Source organism: Canis aureus, chromosome 24 (assembly GCF_053574225.1).
Source record: "Canis aureus isolate CA01 chromosome 24, VMU_Caureus_v.1.0, whole genome shotgun sequence".
Taxonomy (NCBI): Eukaryota; Metazoa; Chordata; class Mammalia; order Carnivora; family Canidae; genus Canis; species Canis aureus.
This window is the reverse complement of record NC_135634.1, coordinates 41,232,693-41,255,392: the sequence shown is the minus strand read 5'-3', so window position 1 is coordinate 41,255,392 and position 22,700 is coordinate 41,232,693. Positions and strand designations below refer to the sequence as shown.

Below are 22,700 nucleotides of genomic sequence, written 5' to 3'. Positions count from 1 at the left end.
AACTGCAAGATCAAATACTTTATGTCTAAACGATGGTGGTCACTGGATTAGAAACTGTATGGAAGAAACTACCTCCAGGGGCAAGACCACCCACTATCATCTCGCTCAGGAGTACTTACTGCTGATACATAACGAATGACTCTATTAGAACTGCTACTCAAAATCATTCCTGGAGGCTTTTATTATTGCTCTGCCATAGAGGAGATGCAAGACTTCAAAATAATCACTGGTGTGTTCCCAATTACCCCTTCACCCTAATCCATGCCCCTCCCTCAATACTCCTCTTTCCTCTGGGTAAGAAGGTGGCAAGAGCAAGCTCTTGTTTTATCGCTCCAAGTTGAGCCTAGGGGCAGAGCTGAACATTTTAGGAAGATGGATGTTGATGGTGGACTAAACCTGGGATCCCATTAAGTTAATAATGTTTATTTTCTGTGAGTAACGTTCTCCATGTGATATAGGATCAGGGGAATGACCACACAATGGCAACATTAGACAGAAAGAAACTATTTGTGAGGACATCACATGATGCTAGAGGAACCTGCACAAGCCAAACACCTAGAAGGGGGCTGCCTCCCACCCCCAGTGCATTTTCCTAATACATCGTGGACCCCTCCAAATTTCACATCCAGCAACACTCACTCCAAAGGTACTTAATACTAAAGCATCCCCTGAACAATAGAATGAATGACCAGATATTCCATTTTATTTTATTTTATTTTATTTTATTTATTTTATTTTATTTTATTTTTATTTTATTATTTTATTTTATTTTATTTTATTTTATTTTATTTTATTTTATTATTTTATTTTATTTTATTACCAGATATTCCATTTTAAAGAATGTGCTGTCTTTTTTCTCAGGGTTTTTTTTTTTTTGTTTGTTTGTTTGTTTTTGTTGTTTTTTACCCTCAGGTGATTTTGGGAAAAACAACATTTTTGGGAAAAACAACAGCCAGCCCCTATTTTTCTAAATGAGGTAACTCCAGGGATTCCTGGGTAGTTCAGCAGTTGAGCATCTCTGCCTTTGGCTCAGGGCATGATCCCGGGGTCCCGCATTGGGCTCTTGGCATGGAGACTGCTTCTCCTCCCTCTTCCTATGTCTCTGCCTCTCTCTCTGTGTCACATGAATAAATGAATAAAATCTTTAAAAAAATAAATAAAAGAGGGTAACTCCATATGAAAGCAAGACTTGAAATGGACCTATTCAAGCCCTGCCTCCCATCCTTTGACCGAAGAGGAATAAATAGTGTCTTGGGGTTTCCCTCCCAGAAGACATGTTTCTGAGCATCATAATTGCCCGCCCAGTGGGAAGAACAATTCACCCGTTCCCTGGACCACTGGGACTTCCTCCTTCCGTGACTAACAGTCACCCACAGGATGAATGCAAAGGGTCGAGTGTGATTTTCAAGCCTTTCTGGAGTGTGGCCCCTGCATTCCCAACTGATCTCCAGCCAGCTCCTCCCGGCCCCCTATATTCCAACCTCACTCCACCATCGCTCTGGGCTGGTGGATGCCCTCCGCTTTCGTTTGCACGCACTCCCAGCCCCAACATTTGCAGGGCCAAGATTTGAACACGAATGAAAGTGTGCAGACTGCATGTCTCAGCATCAAAAAGTGATAAATCACACTAGCAGATTGTTAAAATATGCTCTATCCTTCTGCCTTGTCAAATATACCTTTATAACAACCGAATGAAAAAAATCTGTGTAAATCTGTGGATTTTTGGCAAGATGTCCAAGTCAGCTGGATTTAATTACTGTTGCACTATGGCTGGGTATTGTGTTGATGGGTCAGGCTGTTTGAGTAGTAAAATAGAGATACACATAATTCATAAATTATTATATCTTTATTGCAGAACATTTTCTCTTACCTTCATTCAACAAATTAAGTATTTATGATCACAGTGGTTTAAAAAATACCTTGTGATAAAAAAAAATACCTTGTGATCTATTAATGGGACTGGCCTAAAGGATTAAAAATGAAATGCAATAGTATTTAAACTATACAAAATGGGAATATATTTCATCAAAAGAACAAAAGATAGGATTGTAAAAGTAAAACAATTTTGAACTAGTTTTCACATATTTAAAAATTAACTTTCTTGAAAAAAAAGGAAACCTGCAGGATTACTTACAAAATTAAAAGATCAACTTATAATTAATGAAGATCCACATTTTAATAAAAATTAAATAAAGCTGAAAATGTTTTAAGGTAATTAAATTTTGGCAAATAGGTGAAGAGGGTAAAAGTATTCCCAGGTCTAGTGTCCGATGTCCATTCCTTGCCCAAAGTAAAGCATCGGATAGGCTCTTTCAGGCCCATTATTCTAGAATGACATGTAAGCAAATTTAAGAGGAATATGAATTGGGTAATCTTGTCAACATTGCTCAGCGACTTCCTGCCACTGTTGCAAACACCATCCTGACACGTGAGCCCCCCTGGAATGACTAATTTAGAGCCCAAGGAGAAGTTTGACAGTGGATGCTTGCCCCTGCTGACCGGAAGGGAGACTTGATTATACGAGAATAGTCTGTATTGGTGCTGAGAGAGATTTACCAAGTAAATCTGTCGTTTCCCTTGCCTGTGTTTCCGCCACACAAACCCTGAAGCAATTGGCCCTCACACCTCCGTGACAGAGGCAGCGAGCTCGGGGGCAGGGACACAGGGCAGGGGCTGAGGACACCCCACCTCCCTGGGGCCTGAGCGGGTTGGGCATCTCACCCAGCAGATGCTGGCCTCTCGCAGGCTCAGCTCCGGCCCCTCAGTGGCAGAGGGACCCTCGTGTGCTTCAGGGGATTTAGTTTGTGTGCTGGTGGCACAGGGACCCTAACGTGCAGGGCCCAGAGACCCTCCTGCCCTGATAGAGGGGTACCCTCGGTACATGGAAGACTGGGGCGATGATCGAGGAGGGCCCCCCACCGGGCCCAGACCTCCTGTGTGAGGGGAGGGCCTGTCCCTGGGACTTGCCTTCCCAACAGGCCTCATTACGTGGCACTGAAATGACTTGTCTGTCCCCGCGCTCCCACTCGGCTGCTTACAAACAAGCTTTCCTTGTACTTCGCTCTGTTGTATCTTGAAGGTAATACGTGTGTCATCCGCCAAGGAGGACCTGATTTCGGGCACAGTCTCCAACTCTTCCTGCCGTCGTGTTTCCCAGCCACCAGGCTCAGGGCTCCCACTCCTGGGCTGCAGAGGCCCAGCGGCCAGGGCCACAGCCTGCGGGGCCAGGTTCTGGGGCGCACACAGCTTTAGGTGACCCAGCCCCCCCCAAGCTCGACTCCAGGGCCCAGGGCCTCGCAATGCCGAGACTCTTCTTCCTGCTACCTTCTTTTTACTAATAAGTTGGCGCGACTCTCATCATATCTCAGTTTATTTGGAGAAGCTGAGCTCCCACCCAGGACAGCGGGAGGCACGGAGGATGGGGAGGCCCCACAGGCGCTTCTCCTTGAGGCGGGGGCACCGGAGGCTTGGAAACGGCCAAGGGTCTGACACCTCCGGTCGGCAGGGACGTCGGCCTCGGAAGGCTTTCCTCTGTTCCGTCTCTTGGATCCCCCAGGACGCTGAGTAAAACGTGGAAAGGTCAGCCGTCGTGCTTCTAATCCGTGCTCACAGGCCAAGACGTCACAGTCAGCCTGGCATTGGTGGCGCGGAAACTAAGGATGACACTAAAATACTTCTGGGGATCCCCGGGTGGCTCGGTGGTTTGGCATCTGCCTTGGGCCCAGGGCCGGATCCTGGAGACCCGGGATCGAATCCCACATCGGCCTCCCTGCCTGGAGCCTGCTTCCCCCTCTGCCTGTGTCTCTGCCTCTCTCTCTGTGTCTCAGGAATAAATAAATACAATCAATCTATCAATCAATCAATCAATAAATAAAATAAAATAAAATAATAAAATAAAATAAAATACTTCAGGCCCTCCCAGTCCTATTGTAAATATGTCTGGAATGCATGAATTCAGAACTCAAATGGCCTATTTTGGGAGGCCAAAATTTCTTAAGGAAGTAAACCAGAGGAATTGCAAAAACGTGCCCGGGGAAACTGAAATAAACAACAACAAGGAACTACTCAAGTGCTTGGGTCCGGCCCCAGCCGAAGTTGGTATATAAGGGGGTCCCCCAGCAGAAGGCGGCATCAGACCCCCCTCGACCTCTCCTGATCGCCCTCCTCACCTGTCCTGAGTCCTCTCTACTGACACCATGGGGTGCTGTGGCTGTGGAGGCTGCGGTGGCTGCAGCAGTGGCTGCGGAGGCTGCGGAGGCTGCGGAGGCTGCGGGGGCTGCGGGGGCAGCTGTACCACCTGCAGGTGCTACCGGGTGGGCTGCTGCTCGTCCTGCTGCCCCTGCTGCTGCGGCTGCTGTGGGGGCTGCTGCAGTGTCCCCGTGGTCTGCTGCTGCCGCCGCTCCTGCGGGTGCAGCTCGTGCGGGTGCAGCTCCTGTGGGTGCGGGAAGGGCTGCTGCCAGCAGAAGTGCTGCCAGCAGACGTGCTGCTGCAAGAAGCAGTGCTGCTCCTAAGCAAGGGGCTTGGCCTCTGGGGAGGTTGGGGACAGGCTCACCGCTGCGCTTAGATGTTTAGACTTTCTGAACTTTTGTCTCTTCTCGTTCATCTAAATATCAAGCTTGTAATTTAATAGACAGGTGATTAGAAGTCAGAAGTCCCAAATTCAAGTTCATGGCCCGCCAGCGCAACCTGACCATGAATAAGTTTCCTTAGCCGCCTTGAGTCTTACTATCTTCCTTACTCATCTATAGATTGAACTAAGAATTTCTGATGACCTTTATGGCTTTAGCAGCATATGAATCTATTAGATTCTCAAAATTAAATTCACATTTTCCCTGCCTCACAGATTCCTCTATTTACTTTGGCTATTAAAATTTGTTTATACATATGTGTGTGCACATATACACACACATATATATCAATATACAAATCTGAAATTAATTCTCAATCCTATATGAGCTATCAATCAAAATCCACACTGAGAAAAAAAAAGGCCAAAGCTCATTCCTGAGGGTGTAAAAATTGACATAAATGAACTCAGTGGGATAAAAATGATGTTTTTTCATATATTTCATTCTTTCGAAATATTTAGTGTTTGTGGAACTTCTGCACTTATATTCCCACTTATATCAGTTATTTACCATACATTACTTTTAAGTTCTAGTGTTCTCAAATTTCCCTAAATATAGATATATTTTTAATAAAACAGCAGAAGTCGGGATGCTTGTGTGGCTCAGTGTTTGAGTGTCTGCCTTCGGCTCAGGGAGTGATCCTGGGGTCCTGGAATGGAGTCTCGCATCAGGATCCCTGCAGGGAGCCTGCTTCTTCCACTGCCTTTGTCTCTGCCTCTCTGTGTGTCTCTCATTGATAAATTAATAAAATCTTTAAAAAAAAAAAAAAAACAGCAGAAGTCAAATTCGGCGATTCAAGATCCAGCCACTAGCCTTGAGGTGGCTGGATGTTGTGGAGGGTCAGTGGCAGCAACAGTGGCCGTGGCTTCCCGGACCATAGCTCTAGTAGTATATGCTTGAATTCAATTATTCCAGAAGGTGCTTCTTGATTTCTCTCCCTTCTGACTACCTCAGGTGCAACAGCTTCCCACCAGTCCATTCAGCCATCATGTCCCAGGAGGCATTTCTTCAAGTCAGGCTAGAACCTGCCCCTCCAAGCCTCCTAATAATTTTGTACACAAAATCTCCCAACTGTATCTCTAAGTTTTGGTTTTCTGCAACTGACACTGGTACACAGAATGCCCCTCACCATTGTTTTGTGTCAAATTCTAGCCACCCTCCAAAGCTGAGAGGAATCCTAGTTCCCTTGCCCATGTTAATGGAATCCTTCCTTTTTTCCAAACTCTTGTTGCTCCACATGGCACGTGAGAAATTACTTCTGTTCTTTCCTATCTTTGGTTTTTATAACATTCAGTTTTAGCCTTTTTTGGGGGGGGGGGTTGTAAAAAGTAGAAAAACATTTAAAATAGTGTAAAGGGGGGCATGTGATGATAATATAGAGGAGTCTTTGTAGTATAATAATTATTTTGGTCTTGTAAACCCATCTGACAGAAACCAGAGACAGAACCTACAATCAGTCTTCATATGGTAGGAATCATGAAGAAAGCCTTTGAGAAGCCAGGCAGCTACTCTTTCTCTGCGTCCCTGGTAGAGACTGCTACCTGCCCTCCTAGTACCATCTGCCTCCTACCTCCCCAGCCCATTTTAACTTGGCACAAATCACTGGAAATAATATTACTTAATCCTCAGACTGTCTTGCAGCTAAATGTTGTCGCATGGCTATATTCTAGCCAATGAGATGGCTCTTTAGAAGGATGAAGGCGGGCCTCTTCTCTTCCTTTGTCCTTCTGAGTGGAGAACAAATATGATGCTTCGTGCTATGGCCACCATATTTCGAGCACGAGAATGAAGGGATCAAAGAGATGGTGGATCCATAAGCTGGAAGGATCTCTGAGGAAGTGGAGCTATTATTCTGGCTCTTGAGTACCTACCTCCAGACTTCTTGTGAAGAACTAATTTCTATCTTACTTAAGCCATTGTTCTTTTGAAGTTCTTTTTATATGCAACTAATATGTAATCCTAATTAATAAGCATGCCCTTCCAAATACATAAGAGAAAAACTAGTATCTTTTTCAATTCTGAACTCCTGGGAGAGATGGGAAGAGCTAAGCTTCTATATCTACTGGTATCCCAATTAGTAATGACCAGGGGAGCAAAGTGCCGTAGTACAAATGAGAATACAGGAGGTCTACTCATGTAAGCTGTGGGGGTTGTTCTTACAGAAGGAAGCATATGGGTCAGAAAGGAATCTTAAAAGTTGTCTGCTATGCTCCTTCTCTTCATTTGTAAGCAACTTGCTCTTTCTACTTTATTCCTAAACATCTCCCCCTTCATAATACAGACTGTATTTCTACATTTTTACATTTTTCAGATACCTACTTCTAGCCACAACTATAAAGAGTACCACACCCAAGTGGAAATACGTTTTGTTATGGCCACAAGCAGAGCATGCTACTTAGTTTTGGTCTTAGAGTCTAGAAGTCGGGTAGAGTCTGACGAGTTCAGGTCCCTATGAATAAACTAGTACCTAAACAGTTCTTTAATTCAGCTCTTTATGAAGCCTGGAGAGGATCTGAAATTGCAAAGTCCACATCCAAAAATAGGTAACTATCTCGTCCCATGCAGTCATCTCAGTGATAAACATAATTTACATATATATTATTATAATTCCATAATAATTCCAGAGTCATATAATTTGTGTAATTTGACAGGATGGTAGTGATTTTTGTTTGTTTTAAGAAGGCTCCACACATGATGTGGAGCCCAGTATGGGACTTGTCCTCATGACCCTGAGATCAAGACCTGACCTGAGATCAAGAGTCTAACGTTTAACCAATTGAGCCACCCAGGTGCCCCCCCGATGGTAGTTTTTCATTGTTAATTTTTATAAAATAAATATGAAATTATTCTAGATGCCTCAACCATGCAGAAGTATACAAATCATATGATAGAAGTATTCCCTTTCTCGCATTGCCACTGTAGTGTGGTCTTCTGTACTGGTGCTCCTTCCATCATTATCAGTGGTGTGCTGTGGCAATGAGTGAGGTATTCTTTTTTTTTTTTTTAAGTTTAAATTTATTTATTTATTTACTTATTTACTTATTTAATTTTATTTTTTTATTGGAGTTCAATTTGCCAACATATAGTATTAAACCCAGTGATCATCCCTTCAAATGCCCCCCTCAGTGCCCATCACCCAGTCACCCCATCCCCCTGCCCACCTCCCCTTCTACTACCCCTTGTTCGTTTCCCAAAGTTAGGAGTCTCTCTTGTTTTGTCACCCTCTCTGATTTTTCCCACTCATTTTCTTTCATTTCCCCTTTGTTCCCTTTCACTATTTTTTATATTCCCTGAATGAATGAAACCATATAATGTTTGTCCTTCTCTGATTGAGTTATTTCACTCAGCATAATACCCTCCAGTTCCATCCACGTTGAAGTAAATGGTGGGTATTTGTCGTTTCTCATGGCTGAGGAATATTCCATTGTATACATAGACCACATCTTCTTTATCCATTCATCTTTCGATGGACACCGAGGCTCCTTCCACAGTTTGGCTATTGTGGACATTGCTGCTAGAAACATTGGGGTGCAGGTGTCCTGCTGTTTCACTGCATCTGTATCTTTGGGGTAAATCCCCAGTAGTGCAATTGCTGGGTTGTAGGGTAGCTCTATTTTTAACTCTTTGAGGAACCTCCACCCAGTTTTCCAGAGTTTACCAGTTCACATTCCCACCAACAGTGCAAGACGGTTCCCTTTTCTCCACATCCTCTCCAACATTTGTTGTTTCCTGTCTTGTATTTTTATTTTTGATGGATGGGGTATTTTTAATCTGTTTGGTACAAAGAGTCATTTTCTGCTTGGACTCCAAACTGGAACTAATGTTTCAGGGTCACCCAGTGGAACATGTGCAATGTGCTCTCCTGCTTCCGTAGGTTGGTGTGCCTCAACCATGCAGAAGTATACAAATCATATGATAGAAGACCTCTCTCTAAGACCATGACCCCTGAGCTTATGGATGACACTGACTCCACTTCTGCATTCACTCATCCATTCATTCATCACTCCCAACAGGATCTGCTGAATCTGCGCTCTGGGCTAGAAAGGGGATTACTCAGAAGCAGAAGGAAGGCATGGTCGCATTAGAGCGGCCTAATGTTTGACTCTCCTCTGGACATACATTGGTTATTGGTTTGTATTTCTCACTCACTTGAACTCAAGCAAAACTGAGTGACCACTGGGCCAAGAAAATGTGAAAAGGAGTGATGTGGATCTTTTCTAGATAAGAAATGTTAGGACCCAGTATTTGGCTCACCACATCTTTTTACTCTGTCTCCACAATTATGAAAGCTGGGAAGGAAATGGTTTGTGTTCCCTGAATCTTTCAGTAACTGTCATAAGCAGAGCCCTCCTGGTGATCTATGATGGCCAATTAGCATGAGTGAGAACCTCTGTATTTAAAAGCCTATCCCAACTGTGAAAACTTTTCTTGAGGCCCTCACAAACTAGTAGGGAGACATCATGAAACCACAGGCCAGGAATGTACTGTGCATAATCAAATAAGTGCTCAAGGTTCAAAGAAAATAAGTCGTGATAATCTCCCTCTCCATCTTTGCCCTATTCCTCTTTCATTCTGGTTTCCATACTTGAATACCGTCAGTCTTTAAATATTAACAGAAACTCCTTCTAGCCTTAGGTGGGTCACCTTGAAATGCATTCATCTATAAGACTGGAATAATATGACATAAAAAAAATTCTGAATTTTGTGTGAGCATACAGCCTGAAACCAAACCCTAACATTTTGACTAATCAAAAACATCTGCAGCATAGAAAAATATTTTCTCTGTTTTGTATAAGTTCATTTTCTTATTGGACATTTTCAAAATAAGGAACTTCCATGGAGGGTAATAATATCAATACAACAGGAAAATATACTTTATATAAAGTAGATATTCTTGTTTTTACTTTTTATAAGGTATATTAGTAAAATGTATTAAGGAAACACCTTTTTTTTTTCTTTTCTCTTTTCTTTTAAATTTTCACCTCTTTATTTTCTTGCAAAAATGTATCTAACAGAAACTACAGATATTTTTCCCGCCCTTCCTTCCCCCATGAAGCCATACAGAGTGACCTTTATCTGCATTATTACGAGGCTCACAAGGGCAAGTTTTACCATGGGTTCCCGAACTTTCAGTTCCCACCTGATGGGAAATTGAGATAAGCCAACAACAGCAATTACATAAATGATGACATGATTAGGCTCATGTACATAAAAGTGTGATGGAGATACAGAGAATAATTGATGGCAGCGGAATAACCAGAGAGGATAGGGTGGCTGGCAGGACTTTGAAATTGTCATTGGAGATGAACACGTTTCTTTAATAACATCAAAAATTGGTTCTCTTATTGATGTCAATCAATCCAAGGATCCAGGAGGCTTCTGGATATTTTATTATCTTACCCTGGACCTGAAGTGTTTTGTCTTCAGTCTTACTGGATTACACTTCAGGATTAAGTCAGTGTAGATTGAACATTGGGGTGGACATAAGGGGGGGTGGGTGGGAGCAGCTGTTTTTAATAACCATTGTCAGGAAATTTTTGTGTATATCATGGCGATATTGTTTTATAAACTATAAATGGCTCATAAAAACGTATATATATGTATATATATTGAACTACAAAAAAAATCCCTTTACTTCCTGTAACAGTTCTCTAATAATGCCCTGCCCTACTGGACTCTGAACTACTTCTCGCAATTATTTTTCATAAGTTCTAAACTTTAACTAGAAGGCTCAGTCAGGATAAAAGGCAAGACGGCACCACACAAACAGCCACTTTGAGTTTCTAATTGAATCAGGGGGTGACCATGACCTGCTGTGAAGGATGGACATCCTGCAATGGATTCAGCTTGCTGGTTCTACTTCTATTCGGAATAGTTCTCAATGCAATCCCTCTCATTGTCAACTTTGTGGATGAAGGCCAATTTTTTCACAACCCCATCTCTTGCTTTGAGTGGTGGTTCCCAGGAATTATAGGAGCAGGTCTAATGGTGAGTAACATTTATTTGGCTTGATTTGGAGAAAGACCTATTTTACCAAACTCCTAAACACCATCTTTCAGCTTTACGGTGGGCTATATCCTGGCTCAGGATACTGTCAGGGGCAGTGGAGTGGTATTAATTTATGCTGGCATCAGTGAAGAATGACAATTTAAATAAACTGTGCTACAGACTAGGGAGCTTGGGCAAAAAGAATTAATAATCTGATAAAAGTTGGTTGGATTGTTGCCTATCATATTTCTTCACATGTTACTCTGCTCTTCTAAGCTTTCTAGTTAGTGTTCAAGATGTTTTGAATCCATTCCTTCAGCTTTCCTTTGCCAATACTAGTTTCTAAGTATGCACAGAAATATGGGAGTGGGAAGTGCTACCTACGGGAGTCTTAATGTCAGAAAAGGAGCTTTTGTTTGGATGTGTGTATGTATGTGTTTCAGTGATGATGAGTTACCACCACTGGTCTTATCTCAGACTTCTATGAAAACACTCTTGGGTCTATTATATATTAAACTTCAGATAAAAATTGGCGCTTCAGCTGGCACACTGGATTTGAGACCACTCTGACACCAAAAAGCCATTTTAGGAAGCATTCTCCAAAAGTTGATGGTTTCTTTCCCTTTAACATCGTGAGTGAGCAATCTATTCACCTTGCTTCAGGTAGAGGGCTATTTCTTCAAGCAACCCTGAGAGTTCTCTTCCAGGCTGAGAGAAAGTGACTAACAGTACCCAACCATGATGCAATTGTCAATCTTTGTGTCTGCTTTCTACCCTTCTAGAAGCTTCTCTCTTCTATCTACTTAAATAGCATGAGCTTCCTTGAATTTTGCTTAGAACCAGAAGCCAGGAACAGCTGTCCAAGTCTAACCAACCATGGCAATTGCCATGAAGCCCCTAAAAGTTCCTTAGTTAAAACAATCCTTTTAGGATAACTCATGTCACTTTAAATATAAATTGGCTCTACTACAAACCCCATCTCAATTAAAAACAGCTTCTTAAACCACATCTTCTTTATTAAGAAGATGCGTATTCTTTTTTTTTTTTTTTTTTTAATTTTTTATTTATTTATTTATGATAGTCACAGAGAGAGAGAGGCAGAGACACAGGCAGAGGGAGAAGCAGGCTCCGTGCACTGGGAGCCCGACGTGGGATTCGATCCCGGGTCTCCAGGATCGCGCCCTGGGCCAAAGGCAGGCGCCAAACCGCTGCGCCACCCAGGGATCCCCAAGATGCGTATTCTTAAACACCCACCACTTGCTTCGATGTGGATGGAACTGGAGGGTATTATGCTGGGTGAAATAAGTCAATAGGAGAAGGACAAACATTATATGGTCTCATTCATTTGGGGAATATAAAAAATAGTGAAAGGGAATAAAGGGGAAAGGAGGAAAAATAAGTGGGAAATATCAGAAAGGGAGACAGAACATGAAAGATTCCTAACTCTGGGAAACGAACTAGGGGTGGTGGAAGGGGAGGTGGGCGGGGGGTGGGGGTGACTGGGTGGCGGGCACTGAGGGGGGCACTTGACGGGATGAGCACTGGGTGTTATTCTGTATGTTGACAGATTGAACACCAATGAAAAATAAATTTATTAAAAAAATAAAAATAAATAAAAACAGTTTCTTGCTAGCATTAACAGGGCCTGAGGTGGTGATGGCACACACCTACATTCTTTTATGTTGGTGGAGGGAGAGGAGGAAGAGGAGGGAGTGAAGACACAGAGAAGGGTACACAGAGAGTACTCTTAAGTGTCAGCCACTGGGTTCATACTTTACACATCTCGTTTCATCTAATAATCTAAGCAGATAATCATTGGCATTTTAGCAGATCAGCAAACAGAAGGTTAAGAATGTTAACAAGGCACACAATAGGTGTGAAACTCAATTCCAGATTTATCTGATCCCAAAGCTCTGTTTTCCACCACCTTTAGCACCATAATCCTGAAGACCTGTCCCCAGTTGATAAAGGGGAAAGATGAAATCCATAACCTAATCCATAAATTTAAGTGACTAGGAAAACTGAAGCATATAAAGGTGATATAAATCTGTGAAAAGTTCCAGACAATCTGGACTTCCTGTCCTATGACTGCATTTACTTTATCATCCTCAATAAATATTAATGCAGGACCAGAATCACGTGAGGGACCTCTATTACACAGTACTGTGGAGCATTATCAAGGCAGCAAACAACTCCTTGAAAATTTCAATATGCATTTTATAGACTGAGTTTCAAACTCTAGACTAGGCTCGCAAGCAAACTGGTAGGTGGTAAAAGGGCTCAAAGTACAGATACATCTTCATGATCCTCGGCTATATATAGAATGTAGAAGAATATTATTTTCAAAGGGAATCATTCAAAATACTGACCTCTTCATGTACTTGTAAACACACAGAAAATTTAATTAGGAAGCATTCACTGCCTGTGATAGAACTCTTGTCATAGTTCTTGAAATCTTTCTAAAATTGCTATGGTATTTTAAATTTTCTTCAAAAATAGGAGATTTTGCAGGAAGTAGCTATTAATATCTATGGAATTCATTATTGATTACATCATAAAATACACATTCATTTTGTGGTTTTATGATTTAGTGAAAAGAGACATGAACCTTTTTATCTTTTGAAACCATGACTGAGTAGATGTTACGTAATTATTTTCAATCATTGTCTGCTAAGTGGAAAAATCAATACATGTTATTTTTTTTCAGATACTAAGAAACAAGACTTGAAATGTTTTCTCTAAAAAACATAAAGGCCATTTTATTTTTATAAAGAGATTAGCTGGAAGTCTGAGCTTAATCATGCTTATTCATTGGGTACACTTATTACATAATGATAATTTATCAATTCTTAAGGTCTTAACAGGGAACAAATTGTTGAAGAAATTAGAAGGTATTATGTATAACAAGAATTTTCAAAATATAGTTTTTACATTTATGATGAGCTATGACTTTGTGTGTTATTCTCATGTTCAAGTACTTAGAAAAATCCCCAAAGTTTGCATTCTGTCAGAGCTTTAATGATTTAAAAGCTTTCTTGTACTTCATTTGTAAAATTGTATTTTATAATTTTTTTAAATTTTTGTAAAATACAACATATTTTACAATCTCACTTCTAAAGCTGGATAAAAGTACAGGTTTCTATAAGAAAAAGTGAACAATACTACTTTTATACGAAAACAAAAGTCTACTAAGATATTTAATTTCACAAAGACTCATACATTCAAATGTGCTTAGGAATTGAAGAGAAAGAGTATTCTCCTAATTACTCACTTTCACAGGAGATTATCTGGATGATTTATTGTAATTTAGTCGCACATACACACACACACACACACACTTTCACATTTTATTGCCCAGGGGCGCTTGACTATCTCAGTCAGTGGAACGTTTGACTCTTGATCTTGGGGTTGAGAGTTTGAGTCCCACACTGGGTGTAGAGATTATTTAGAAAATAAATAAAATCACATTTTACTGTCCATCTTATAAAGAGCCCCTCCAACTTCCAAAACCTTGAATGGGCAAAATGGTTGAAATAGAGTGATTATCAAGTTACCCATAATGACGTAACAAAGATGTGTTAGGATGTAATGAAGTCGGGGCACCTGGGTGGCTCAGTCAGTTAAGCATCTGCCTTTGTCTCAGGTCATGATCTGATCCCAGAGTCCTGGGATTGAGCCCTCTGTCAGGCTCCCTGCTTAGTGGCGAGTCTGCTTATACTTCTCATTCCACACCTCCTCCCCAGCTCATTCTCTCTCTCTCCCTCTCTCTCAAATAAACAAATAAAATCTTAAATAAAAAGATGTCATAAAGTCAACTGGGTGAAGTTTCATATACTATAAGCCACTGCTACCTTATAAAACACTTTTGCAAGGGAAAAGAACTACGAAAGTAAATGTCCAGCATCTCTGAAATAAAGAGTTTAGTTTATATCAATAAGGACAATGGAATGACTTACCCATTTGAGTTGTAACTTAATGTTCCAACTTTAACAGATTCATTAAGTTTCTAAATCGGGGGTTGGGAAAATTTTTTTATAAATAGCCAGATAGTATTTTAAGCTTTGTGAGCCAGGCACTCTGTCACAACTATTTAACCATACCATGGATGTGTCAAAGCAGCCATGCACACTATGTAAGTGAAGGGGCACGGCTACATTCTGATAAAACTTTATGTGTTAAAAAAGAGATGGCAGGCCAATTTCTGTTCTAAATTATTTGTTCCTTAAGTTCAGAACACAATATAGCTTCTGGGTACAACAAAAGAAGCTTAGTCCATGAGTGTAGTGTGGACACCTATTCAAGAAGTAAAATTTCTCTTCCCTTTTCTTCTGGGCTCTCAGGTATGACCCGGATGGCCTGGGCCATCTTACATACCTGTGTCCCCTGAATTATGAGTGTTGGTGTTCAAGGCTATATTTAAGCAAAGCTTGATCACAAGACCGTGTTCTCCAAAAATGACATGGAGTCAGAATATGGTCAGAGTGGGGAGAAGTTTGTCAGGAAATCTGCCTCGTAAGATGTAAATCTTAGACCTGTTCTAAAAGAACAAAGGTGGGTATGAGCTTGAAAAGAAGCATCAGGGAAAGAATAGAGGATGATGAGATGCACCATGTGGTGGTGGTGGCAGGGTGGCAAGGATGAGAATGAATAGACTCTATGGAGGAAGAGAGGAGAGCTGTCAGAACTGGCCAGTATGGAATCATGGTTGAGAGTCTGGGCTTTGGAACCCACATAACTGGCTTTGGATCTCAACTCATTCACTTTCTTAGGCCAGTGACTCAAAACTTGCTGTGTCTCAGTGTTTTCAGTGGTAAATTGGGAGTAATACTAGCACCTACCTTGTGAGATTACGAGGCTGGGATGAACTGAAACATGGTGGACACCAGCAACAGTACCTGGCCTGTGGTTAGAAGTCAATAAAGCTTTAGAAAACAAGAGTGGAAGGAAAAAGAGAGAACTGTTTCAGAGCAGCTGTGCTGAGAGAGCAGAAAAACCTCACAGCTAAACTTTCTACACTGGAAGGAAATGATTTATATGTCACTCTTCGATGATACAAAGCTTTTTCCAGTAAGAATTCCTAGTCATAGCTGCTGACTAGATATTACCGAAAATGTAGACCTAATCCAGATAATGCGGCATCATTTCTTATAGTTTTCCTCAGCAATGTGCATCTCCTTCGACATAGAATGCACTGTATGCAGCATTCCTGAACATCGGTGTAAAGTGAGGTCATGACTTGTCATGGGTACATCAGCAGAAAGGAGAATGTGGAACCCAAAGTCATTCTCTAGTCACTACCTTGGTAGCTGGCAAGATGACCCTGGGGGTAAGAGGGAGGTTGGGAACTGGGAGAGGGTGGTGACAGAATTTTTAGTTTCCAGCTGCCAGCCAAATAATTTCCTTTGTGGATGCTTGCCAGGTTAATTTATACAATTTTTGGGAAATTGGAGAAGTGGTCATAGATTATAGTAACTTAAAAAAAAAAGAAGAGGAAGAACGAGAAAAAAGGTTTTAAAAAAGGGGGAATTTTGGATGATGCAAACAATCCTTTCAGAAATATTCCTTCCAAAATAATGAATAAATAAATCATTCTAATCCATTTAAAATCCAGGTCTCTCTAAAGATGAGAGTAAAGTAAGAATGTAGATGGAAGAGTTAGAAATCGTTATCCTGAAATTCCCCAGCACTCCCCCCCTTTAATCTTTGTGGTTGAAATGGGGATCCCAAAGTACCCAAGATCAAGGGATATTGCCCTATTTCCCACAACTGGTGGGACGTGGAGATGACTGCCTTTTCATCTGATGAGAAGTAATAATATCCATCTTTCCTGTTAATGTGATTTCCAGGTCATTCCAGCAGCAACAATGTCCTTGGCAGCAAGAAAAAGAGCGTGCTGCAACAACAGAACTGGAGTGAGTATGGTGCCCTGGGCCTGGAGCCAAGGCACAGGAACGGTTAATCACTGATGTGTCAGCAAAGCTTCTCGAGTCATCAGTATTTGCCCAGCCAGTGGCAGACCACAGTCTTAGGAACATGCAATCTACAATGATTATGTGATAATGTGGAAAGTGTGAAATCTGTCTGTCCTTTTTTCTTTCTTTCTTTCTTCTTTCTTTCTTTCTTTCTTTCTTTCTTTCTTTCTTTCTTTCTTTCTTTCTTTCTTTCTTTCTTTCTTTCTTCTTTTCTTTCCTTTCTTCCTTTCTATAAAAACTTAGCTTTGGAATCAGTCTTCAGATCTTTCCTCAATCCTCAGTTCCACTAACTGAAAGGTTTTCAAAGAAAGGAGATTTGTAAGTCACATCCAGGGTTGTAAACAATTTCTTAATTCTCAAATACTTGTTATTTTTGTGGTGCGTATAAACGACTTTGGAAAGTGTGTCTTCAGGTCTATGAGATTGGTTTGCTAGGATCAGAATAATTGTCCTTATCCAGTGAAAAGAGCAATGGTTATGTTTCATTGACTGAGAAATTGATCCTCAGAGAAAATAAATAATTTGCCATGGTAGCATAGCTAGTAAGTAGGTGAATTTTTATCCAACTCCATTGGACTCCAAAATTCACAATCTTTACACTATTTTTGCCATAACCATTGTTATTAAGTAATGCTGAGGACTTTCATATTCTCTAAAGAAGGGGGTAGATTAATAAACAAGCAGTCATAGTAAATATCCTGGCTGAGCTTAAGGTTTTAAAGCAGTGGTGCTCAGCCTTATGAGAACATTAGAATCATCCAGAATGATCTTAAAAACATCAATGCCTGGTGGCCCCCAGAGACTCGGCATTTTTCAAAAGCACCCTAGATGATTCTAACGAGAACCAGTGTTTAAAAGCATACACATTTATATCTGTATTACATATTTATATTTTTAAAAATTACCATTTTCTGACACTTGATATTTATCTAGGATTATAATTACTTTGCTAATTGTTTATAGTCCATCTTTGTTCCTGATACACCATAGATATTCATTAAATATTAGTTTTGTTTCTCCCCTCTGGCACTTTTCTTTTTAAATTATAATTTGTAGTTTGGCTTTGTATTACCTCTGTATTGTACTTACATTCTTGAGAAAGATATCTTGAGATATGTCTGAGTCCCTGAACTCTGAAATATCAGAACACTTCTATAGATTTTTGTCTCAAATCAAATTTCCATTAAGAATCTTCTCCCCCTACATATCCATTAAATGATGTCATCTTTTTAATGATTGCTTATGTTTTTTGTCTTTGGAGGACAGTAAGTAGAGAAAAACCAAGATACTTTTTCATGCAGGTGTTGGGCTTAACTCAGCAGGTTTTACCCCCCTACCAACCTTGAAAATCATTGGAATTCATGCTTCAGCAACATTACAGATTATTATGTGCCAAGGAGCGACAGGAACTCTGGAGTGGCAGGGTCGCTATATAATAATGCTCATGCTATATTAATAATAATGGTGCTGGCTATTTAATTTCAATTTCCAGTTTATATTGATTAGATGCAATAAAGTGTCCGTAGACACTTTTCTCACTTTGTGATAGTCATGGGAAGACTGGTATTTAAGTCATACCATGTATCTTCCAAGTCTAGAAAAGACCAAAGCATCATAAAGGCGACAAAGGCTGATAAAGTAAAGGGGTGGGAGATGGGGTCACCAATGCTTTTCTCCTGTATTAACTGTTCCAACTATTTCCCACACTTTAACTGTTCCTTGCTCCTTCCCTTTGTCCAATTCTTGATGTTTGTTTCCAAATGCTTTGGTTTTGCTGAATCATTTACATGAACCCCCACTCAGGGGAATTCAGATCCCCAGAATCACATCCTACAGCCGGGCCATCCTGTGGTGATAAGATGTTAGAAACAATAAATGGCCAAAAAATAAATAGTGCACTTCTTGACGAGCAAATTAAGTAACTTGCACAGACCACAAGTATTGTGGAAGAATGTGGATTTGAACTCAACTCCAAATCCATCATTCTGTGCTTTTAGCTGGAAGTATTCTGCTGTAGTGATTAAAACCTGAGCACTAGCATTTCCAGGCTGTGAGATTTGGACACATTTGCCAGCCTTCCTGAATTATATTTTTCTCATCCATAAAGTCGGAATCATAGTATCTATCTCTTGGGGCTATTGAAAAAGTTAAGTAAGGTAATATATGTAAAGCCCAATATCCTACAACATATAAAAGGTACATGAGGTAGCCATTCATTTTGCCTATTTATTAAAGGTGGGTCTCCTAAACCCTCTGGGAGTGGCAGTATTAGCATATCAAGGGAAAAGTATTCCTTCATTTTGGCATAATTTTAATTCTTAATTATCATTGATGAACAACTTCACTGAAACAACATAGAGCTTTTTTGGAAAGCATACATGTATACCAGCTTTCATTTGGGCCATAACATTTCCTATTAGCACAATCCGTGCTTTTTTCTGCTTTTTCTGACTCTCATTCATGAAATGAAAAGATGCTTGAAGGTTTACAATCTTTCTCCCTAACACAATATGGTTCTCCACTGGGGGCAAGTCCTGCTCTCTAGAGGGACATTTAGGCAGTGTCCAGGACACTTTTGGTTATCAACAATTTGGAAGGGTGGACGGACTGCTACTGGTCTCTAGTGGGTAGAGACCAGGGATGCTACCAAACAACCCAGAATATACGGAAAGGCCCAACAAAATGCCCCATGTCAGCGGTGCTGAGGTAGAGAAACTCTGTGCTTAACACACCATTGATTGATCCCTGCAGAATGTGGATCACTAGCCATTCACAGCATCAGGGCCAAATCTGGATGAAAGACTTGGGGAGTCAGGAGACCAGACGCCAAAATATGGGGAGTTAAGATCTAATCCAGGTTCTGTTTAGTAGGAAGTACACAGAATGGGGAGGAGATACCAGATGTCAGTGGTCCCTTGAAAAGGACAGGGCTCAGATATATAAAGGTGTAGATTTTCCGGAGACAGTGGCAAGCCCAACAATCTTTGAGAGAGCCTAATCAAATGGCAGAGACTTGGCCTTCCTTGTTCTTTGATAATTCAGACTTGATCAAACAGAGATCTTAAGACTTAGGACTGCAGGGCCTGGAGACCAGCAGCAGTTGATCAGGAGCCTTTCATGTGCTGCTGACTCTTGAAACAGACCAGGGACACATAAGAACATGTGCCAATGCTCCTCCTTTACTTTCCAGATGCTTCTGTCATCACTTCTGAATGTAATCACGATCATCGGTGCTGTGTATTGCATATTGGTGTCTATTCACGCTCTCATAGAAGGTCCCCTCATTTGTAACTCTGAAGGGAACAGCACTTCCAATTGTGAATTTTCATTCAGTAACTTAAGGTGAGTATCCTGATTTTCACAGATTGTCTCATGTGCTGCAGCTAGTTTGATGAAAATAGTGTGGTGCTAACCTGGTGCCATGTTGTTCTTTGATGGAATGACTAGAACACAGATTATTAGGGATTTAAGCATGTTCACCCCAATTGGACAATCTCATGGAAATGGAGGAAACACTACATTCAGAATGGTTTGGGGTGGGGGTGGAGTCTTATCTAAAAGAAGTAGTTGACTCAGCTGCCTTACCCTTGTCTTTAAAAAATCTGTGGCTGCATGGATGTATGTGTCTAAAAAAATTTCTAGAAATATACAGCAGGGACTTGGGGAATGGCAGTGGAGGATGTCCTGGGGAAGTGAAGGGAGCACTGGCTTTCTACACTTCTGAACTAACCCAACCTCTAAGTCCTAAGCAAATGTTATCTTTATAATTTAAAAAATTGAATAAAGACACAATACATAAAATACAGGGCCTTACCTATAAGTCCTAAAAGAAACAAACACAGTCAATGGATTCATGTAGATGTACTATAAATATACTGTGGGCATAGGAATGAACCCAGTTTAACTTGTATAGTGACAATACTGAGGAGTTACTTGTAAATGGCTTATTTCGGTCTTGTAAGATGGTTCTGTGCTGGAATTCCAGGCACTATCTGTAAAACTGGAAGAAAAGAACAATCTAATTCTCAGTTATCTATATAATTGCACAGTTTGGAAAATAACCAGAATTCACTTTTGTAATTACATGAAAAAAAATCCCTTTCTTTTTATCTTGCTATCTTAAAAAAGAAAAATCTCTCAAAATTTGCATACTGTAGTTGCTGTGAGTCAAAAAAATTTTTTTTAAAAAATTCCCTTTCCCAGTAGATTTAAAGTTTAAAATAAGAGATTTCAAGCACAGATGCTACACACAGTCAGCCCTTAGGAGAGAATAACTCACCAGGCACCAGGCTAAGCTCTGGAGGTAAGAGCCACTCTAGTTGGGGAGACACAGTCACAGAAACAGTTACAAGACTGATCCTATGTTTGCTGAAAACTGCAAAAAGCATACTCCTATTCCATGTGCTGAAAATACTGTTGTCTTCCCAGGATAAATGTCAGTTGTGGCTATCCAGAAATGCAAACTCTCTAAGAACACTTAGCCTTACTCTGTAGTAAACTGAGAAAAAAAAAAAAATCATCTTAGGATAGATCGTGTTAGAGCTAGAAGTCTCTGGTTTTCCATACCTTGTTATAATGGGTACAAATCCCTTTAACCAGACATTTTTAGCGTGACTTTTGCCAGTAAAAGTTGTATAGCTGGTTTACAGATGCAACACTGCGATTTTGTACTAAGAATTGAGCCCTGTGAAGGGGGAGGGACTCCTTAATGCTCATGTCTTTAGCAAAGTAGAACTCCTGCATAATTAGAGTCATAGGAGATTAATAATATTCAGCCATTTCTGACATAGAAAATTTTGTATAGCTCAACCTAAGAGTAGGTACTACGGAAATGCTGGTTGAATGATAGGAGATATACTCGTTTCATAACTATCAGAGTCCATGGACACAGGATCTGAAATCCTGATCTTAGCTATCGTTTCTGGGCCCAGTATTTTGAAGCACTTGCTGTTTTATTATACTTGCCCTTTTCTGGGCATGATGATGCATTCTTTTCATGGTAAGTGATATTCCTGAAAATCTATCATTTCTTTCATTTCAGTGACACTCATCCAGAGTTCTTCAATCTTCAGTGGTTCTACAAGGAGTCTTGCATAGCTCCTACTGATTACACTAATCTCACCGTGAACAGCATCATGCCCAGTGGCTGGAGAGAACACAGCTTACACTTCAATTCTAAAGAAAACAAACACCGGACGATCCATTTAACAGTGTTTTTAGGCCTACTACTTGTCGGGATTCTTGAGCTCCTGGTTGGGTTCAGTCAGATCGTCATTGGTTTCCTTGGCTGTCTCTGTGGAGTCACCAAGAGGAGAAATAGAATTGTATAATTTAATGGTAATAAAATGGAAATATTAGCAGTTTGAATCTTTGAGAAATGCACTTAAAAGACACTCCTTTAGAAGTTCAAAAATGGAAAACAGTCTAGAAAACTGTAGGAGTCATTTAGGCCAAGTTACTTTTACTTTTATGTATAAAGTAAAAACAATCATCCATGGTTGGCTTTGAGGAACGGTGGAGGGAAGTTTTCAATTTGTTTTATATCTTTCCGTATTTCTGTCCTAGTCACATTTTTAAATTCTATTTTCTTGTGTGTGGAAGGAGAAGGGGGGGGTGGGTGAAGGAAAAGGAAGATGGGGAGGAATGGAGGGAGGACAGAAAGGAACAGAAGATATCCTGGAAGTGAAAATATGGGACTTTTTTTTTTTTTTTTTACTGTATTTCTTTACACTTAAAAAAAAAAAAAAAAAAGAACAAACAGATGACCTGAATGTTTTTAGACCTGGTTTCCAGCTTACAGGCAATCCAGGTAAGAGGATTTACTCAGACAAATCCAAACGGTAGGGTGGTAGATAGACAATAGCCCTATTTTCAGCAAGAAAATATATAGGAAAAATAGAAAGTGGGATGGGCTGTGGGAACTATAAATAAAGAGACAGGGTTCAATGAAATGTGTGTTCTGTAGACAGAACTGGGGAGACCTGTACAAGGAGTGCTTTAGGGGGACACCTGTCTGGCTTAGTCAGTGGAGCATATGACTCTTGATCTTGGGGTCATGAATTCAAGCCCCATGTTGGGCATAAAGCCTGCTTAAAATAGACTAAAAAAAAGA

The 22,700-nt window shown here is 40.6% G+C and overlaps 2 protein-coding genes and 1 pseudogene across 3 annotated transcripts; 2 read left to right on the top strand and 1 right to left on the bottom strand.

The window, feature by feature from the left end:
* Nucleotides 1-1,827: 1,827 nt before the first annotated feature.
* On the bottom strand, nucleotides 1,828-22,183 carry LOC144296128 (uncharacterized). 2 transcript variants are annotated; one of them, XM_077869051.1, is made up of 4 exons: nucleotides 15,722-22,183; nucleotides 15,455-15,516; nucleotides 4,170-4,432; nucleotides 1,828-3,560 (listed from the first exon to the last, which is right to left on the bottom strand). In XM_077869051.1, the coding sequence occupies exons 1-4, from the start codon at nucleotides 15,847-15,849 to the stop codon at nucleotides 3,321-3,323; spliced, it is 693 nt and encodes a 230-aa protein (XP_077725177.1). In that variant the 5' UTR covers nucleotides 15,850-22,183; the 3' UTR covers nucleotides 1,828-3,320. The 2 variants fall into 2 exon arrangements, 1 of the variants encoding a protein (XP_077725177.1); XR_013363285.1 differs by lacking the exons at nucleotides 15,455-15,516; nucleotides 15,722-22,183 and having other exon boundaries at nucleotides 1,828-3,816; nucleotides 4,170-11,647.
* Nucleotides 8,474-10,092, top strand: LOC144296588 (protein mago nashi homolog pseudogene; annotated as a pseudogene).
* On the top strand, nucleotides 15,858-21,955 carry TM4SF20 (transmembrane 4 L six family member 20). The gene is made up of 4 exons (XM_077869052.1): nucleotides 15,858-15,942; nucleotides 16,463-16,528; nucleotides 19,779-19,930; nucleotides 21,630-21,955. Exons 1-4 carry the CDS (start codon nucleotides 15,931-15,933, stop codon nucleotides 21,916-21,918), a joined length of 519 nt encoding a protein of 172 aa, XP_077725178.1. The 5' UTR covers nucleotides 15,858-15,930; the 3' UTR covers nucleotides 21,919-21,955.
* Nucleotides 22,184-22,700: the final 517 nt, after the last annotated feature.

Coding starts and splice junctions, on each gene's coding strand:
- LOC144296128 (XM_077869051.1), bottom strand. CDS start 15,849: ATGACCTCACTTTACACCGATGTTCAGGAATGCTGCATACAGTGCATT. Junction 15,517..15,721: donor GGATTAGGTCTACATTTTCG/GTAATATCTAGT, acceptor TTCTAACCACAG/GCCAGGTACTGTTGCTGGTG. Junction 3,561..4,169: donor GTAGAGAGGACTCAGGACAG/GTGAGGAGGGCG, acceptor CGTTTTACTCAG/CGTCCTGGGGGATCCAAGAG.
- TM4SF20 (XM_077869052.1), top strand. Junction 16,529..19,778: donor GCTGCAACAACAGAACTGGA/GTGAGTATGGTG, acceptor TTTACTTTCCAG/ATGCTTCTGTCATCACTTCT. Junction 19,931..21,629: donor TTTTCATTCAGTAACTTAAG/GTGAGTATCCTG, acceptor CTTTCATTTCAG/TGACACTCATCCAGAGTTCT.